This window comes from Limulus polyphemus, unplaced genomic scaffold (genome assembly GCF_000517525.1).
Source record: "Limulus polyphemus unplaced genomic scaffold, Limulus_polyphemus-2.1.2 Scaffold1384, whole genome shotgun sequence".
NCBI classification, from domain to species: Eukaryota; Metazoa; Arthropoda; class Merostomata; order Xiphosura; family Limulidae; genus Limulus; species Limulus polyphemus.
Window position 1 is genome coordinate 97,803 of NW_013666994.1, and position 5,199 is coordinate 103,001.

General features: G+C 29.3%; 1 protein-coding gene across 6 annotated transcripts in view; it reads left to right on the plus strand.

Annotated features, from left to right (window-relative positions):
• The window catches only part of LOC106463357, a 122,042-nt gene that overhangs the window by 50,994 nt on the left and 65,849 nt on the right, over positions 1 to 5,199 (plus strand). For 5 of the 6 annotated variants that reach the window (XM_022390833.1, XM_022390832.1, XM_022390837.1 and 2 more), the window contains exons 3-5: positions 64 to 274; positions 2,406 to 2,473; positions 4,323 to 4,402. In XM_022390833.1, coding sequence (XP_022246541.1) covers positions 64 to 274; positions 2,406 to 2,473; positions 4,323 to 4,402 — 359 coding nt within the window. The remainder of the gene's footprint in view (positions 1 to 63; positions 275 to 2,405; positions 2,474 to 4,322; positions 4,403 to 5,199) is intronic. The other variant, XM_022390835.1, reaches the window with a different exon arrangement.

Below are 5,199 nucleotides of genomic sequence, written 5' to 3' on the forward strand. Positions count from 1 at the left end.
TTTTTACATGAGTGTTTGCAGTTTTTGCAAGAATTTAATAATTATTACACTGTTTTATTTCAGTTGAAAAATCAGACCAGTCTAGTCCTGGTCTTTTACATTCCCCCTCAGAACAGAATGGTCACTTGTCATCTGACCCGTGTGATGTTCATCCAGATTCTGTTTCTCAGGTTATCCAAGAAATAAAAAAAGCCATTCATCATAGCAAAAATATTCACCTAAAATCATCACCAACAGACAAATTGGATTCAGGGCAGCCTGTTTGGGTTCCTAGGTAAGTGCAACATTAATATATCTCTGCATTTGTAAATATTAGAGCTTATTTGACAAATTTTATGACTTTAAATGCTCATAAACTTTTTTTTTTAAATGCAAGTATTAGTCTTGGAAAAACAAATTCAAAAATCAATAAGCAAACACTTTTTGAGTATGGCAGGATATCTTTGTCACCAATTACTTGTAGAAAGTTTGTGTAATATGTTATTAGGTTTTAATTAAATTGGTGTGAGATTGGTTAATCCTCAACTAGCTGACTTGTCTGTTCACTACTAGTATAGTACACATATGTTGCATTATATTAAATGAGTGTGCGTGGACTTGATCCATTGAACTGACCCTGTATCGATTGACAACATCAGTCTGAATTATAAGATGATGTTCTTGTGAAGAATACTTTTGTTTATTATACATTTGTGTATTACAAAACCTTTAGAATCTCCAAAATGCACAAATATTTCATTTATTACAACCTGATGATGGCTCTACTGGTGAAATTGTAACAAATAAGTATTTGTGAAACACACAAGTGTCTTTCTTTTCCTCAATTCTGTGAATAATATTAAGTTTATTGTATTCAAACAACTCACAAAAATAAAAGTACTTAATAGTTATTCAAAAGTAACTGTATTTATTAGATATGAATGGATCTAGACCAAGTATAATATTAGCAAAAATCAAATCTAGTCTGACAAAGGTAATGATGGCGTTTTGAAAGGTTGCCAATAAATCTGTCAGTTTTTGCCATGTGTATGTTGTTCATGATTATAAGTGATGAATGCTGCAACAAACAAAATACAATATTAAAAGGAATATGTAAATGAATATCAATTAAGTTAAAACTGATATAAAATTGAAATTCTCGATCAACAATAAAAAAAATTGAAATTCTAAGATGAATGGAAATAGTATAAATATTTTTTTCAAAACTGTTTCAACAAAATTTTGGAAATTCCACAATTTGAAGAATGCTAGAAAATGTAAATCAAATTGAATAATTTCTATTTTAGTTGAAACCAGATACTATTTAGTAAGTTTTAACCTAGATCCATGCAATGTAGTTGAGTATTTCCCTTGTGAGAAGGAAAAAATTCAAGGAATGTCAATGAGTCCTTCTTCACCCCAGTGCAGAAAGAGTTAAGTAAAATGAGGAATAGAAATAGTTGTCTACTGTGTATTTAATAGGCAAAACTGGAAACTAGTTTTTAAAATCTTAGTGGTAGCTTTGATAATGTGTATTGCTGGAGATTCTTGGAAAAAATAGTCAACAAACTTTTAGGCAGAAAACATTAAGGATTTTTTTTTTTCATTTAAATTATTTAAATTAAAATTGAATATATATATGTAATTTAATTTTAGATGGGATTTATTGGAGAAACTTCTAACTTGTTTTCACTGTTGAAAAAATATTTGGTTGGCTTGGAGTTTTTTTAACCAGGTGTTTATGTATCTAAATTTTCTTGTCAAAGAAAAAAACAAAAACAATATTTCTCTAAACATGAAAGTTCATTTATAAAATGGCTTATAATTATGGTATTCCCTACAGTGCTGAAATTTCATTCACCATCTAATCTAGGGGAAGATAGTCATAGCATTCTGTATGATCAAAAAATGTTTTTGAGTTTTTATTTTGTCATTGTACTGTAGAAGATTAGCAAAACAGTTGTAGTAAAAGACATGTTTATTTTGTTTTCCCTTTATGGCCCAAATTAATAAAGAACCACAAAATCATCATAATATGAGATCTAGTAATCTTGGTCATGGAATAGGTAAAAATGAAAATGGTCTCATTAGTTTTGAACAGATTCATAATCAACCAATAACATAAGATTTTATGATGATATAAGTTTAATACTGGAAAAAAAACAACTTTTGTTTAGGAACATTGTTTTGTGCTAATTTACTTTGCTTTGTTCACGTCATTATTTTATTAAATTTTATTTTTAACTCTTTCAGGTAGTTTTGGCTTCAAATACTTTGAAGTAAAATAAGTTTTTTTGTAATTTGGATAACATGCTAGTGCTAGTCAGTCATTAATTATTCATATTTTTGCTTAAAATTGCACTGTCTTAAGAGTCTGTAAATTGAAAGAAGAAAGTATTAGTACAAGGAATGTATACTTTTTAAAGGCTCTCACAGGGAGGACGCTATGGCAAAAGGTATTCAGATTCTGCAAGGGAAGGTGGAAATGAGGAAGGTATGTGATATCAGTTACCCAGTCATAGCTGTTCAAATATTTTCATCATCTGTTCACTTTGTCAAGTGCATGTACTTGATAATAACCTAAATTTAATTTGATTGATATCAAATATGATCAAAAAGTACTTAGATTAAGCACACACATAACTTGCAGTTCGTGATTATGCTAGACTCGGATATATACTCCTTGGATAGAAGTAGAATTTTGTTTTCATGATAATCATTCAACAACCAGTGTTATTTGACTTTACATCTTCACAATTCTAATTTGTATGCAAATAAACATATATTTAACCTTTCATGAAATAAAAATGTTAAAAACAATTAACAATGGAAATTTCTTTTGTTTCTGAATCGCTAGAGATTTCACAGTTATCTGACAACCTTACAATCTGATTTATTTCCTAACTTTTTAAATCAATTTAAGTTGCTTTAATTATTCCATGTCTGGTTGGTAAAGTTTCATTAGGTCAGTAGTTTGGAAGAAATTGTTATAAAAAGGCTATACTGAAAATGTATTATTGTGTTTGTAGAAGAAAAATCCCCCTCTTCCCCCAAAAACATTTAAATGTATTTTTTCTTATAACCATTATCACTGTCTAAAATGGAAACAAGTTGTTTATGTTAAAAACATGAGTCTTGTTGAGTGTGTAGTGATTCATCTCAAACTGCTGTCAAACACTTCACACTACTTGTAATTTTCAAGTATTTAAACACAGTAAAGTACTTATTAAATTAATTTAAACATTTTCAACACTTGGCAATGGTTTTCTAGACACTGGCTCTGCACTACCTTTAAATAGCTAACAGGGCTTAAAGTTAAAAATATGAACAACATTTGAAATGCACAATAAAAAATTTGTATTTGGCTGATGGCCAAAATTAATTCTTTCAACCTATGACAAAAGCCCCACCCATCTGTATTTAAGTTTCAAAACAGTTTGCAAAACCATGTGCTCCTATTTGATGTACATGTTTATAACCAATAGCAAGAGTTTATTTTAAAATTAATTTTCTTTAATGGTTTTTTGAAATTGGCACCAATAGACATTAGACATAAAAGGATTTGATTCAGTGCTTATCAGTAAGCTAGTTGACACTCAACATTTAATGTTTTTATTTTTGTTTATCTGAAATAACTTAGTTATAAAACTAGTTAAATTACATTTTATTGGGACATTCTGTTTTAGTTATGGGTGAAAAGAGACAGGTATGACTTGTACGCTTCAGTTAGCCAAAAGTCCTAAGTTCAATCCCCAGTTTTGGAGGTTTTTTTTTCACTTAGTGGCTTTTTCACTTACAATAATGTTTATTAGAAAGTCTGCTTTCATTTATTTATAATATTTATTAATTAAAAATTTCAACTATTTAAGTAATTGAAACACTGCATTATAACTTTTCATTATTATCATTTGATTAATTCAAGTTTATTTAGCTTTAGTATGTTATGGCCTTGTGATTGGGGTGAGGTGTATTTTGTTATGTTTCTAACTTATATTTGTATAACTGTGTTCTTTAATGTTGAATAAGGTTTAAATTCTGTTTTTACATTATACTTTATAATTTGTGCAAATTCCATTAATTGCCTAGATCTAACTAAGTGGAAGTGCCAAAGTTTACTTGATATACTAGTTTACCTTTTATGGTAAAGTTGTGTAAATCCTACTGATACTTCATAAGTTATAATTAAATATTCTTTATTATAGTATTTGACTTCTGTATATGTGCTCGTAGTTAGATCAGTACAAAATAATTTCATTCTTTGCCTAAGTTTCTGCCCCTTTCATCTTTAAAAATAACGAGTTTCATGTCATTACTTTTTTAATAATAATCTAGCATACTTTCAGAAGAGTGCGACACTGATCAAGAAACAGACAGACTTCTGGGTTCACAACGATCTGAAGATAAAGAATATTCTGGTGATAAAGTAAGTTTTTGTTAATTTTGACACAACTTTTTTAACTTCTGACAGTGTTGGTGTACTTGTACTCGTACCTAATGCTATTTTCTAGTCTGCCGTATCCTACAAAGCTTTTCATTGAAAATTAACAGTCTGTACCATGTACTTGAGAATATCAATTTGTTGACAACCAAGATCAAAACCAGCCATAGGACAAATTTTGATATATTTATATGCACAGCATCTGTTGTTTTTTTTCTATCCTAATCCACATCAGTTTGTAATAATGCCAGTATGTTAATAAGAACCAATTTCCATAAAATTTAAACCTAAATGAATGAGTTAGGAATAAATACAAAGCTCATTCTACATTGCAATTTTAAAATACATATTTCAATATCATGAATTACACCTGCAGCCATCTGGTTTTGAAAGTTATATTTGTATAATACTGAGATTAATCACAGTTAGTAAGAATGCCATTTCAGGGTCTCTGTCTTCCTTGGAACTATTTCCTCTGTCATTAGTTGTACTCACTTTGATATCCATGATTATATACTTTTATCCAACACACTAGTTTCTACTGAGACAAGCTTTTGTGGTGAATGGTGAGGTAAATCTTACAACATGTACCTTATAAACCTTTCCAGAAAACCTTCCATTGTAGGTGAAGGTTGGCTTCCAAGACCACACTTACCGTATTTTTCGGAATATAAGACGCACCGGTGTATAAGACACACCCTTATTTTGAAGACAAAGTTTTGAAGGAGAAAAAGCTACAGTCGCATTTGAAATATTTTTATTGAACAAAAATTCAATTTGAT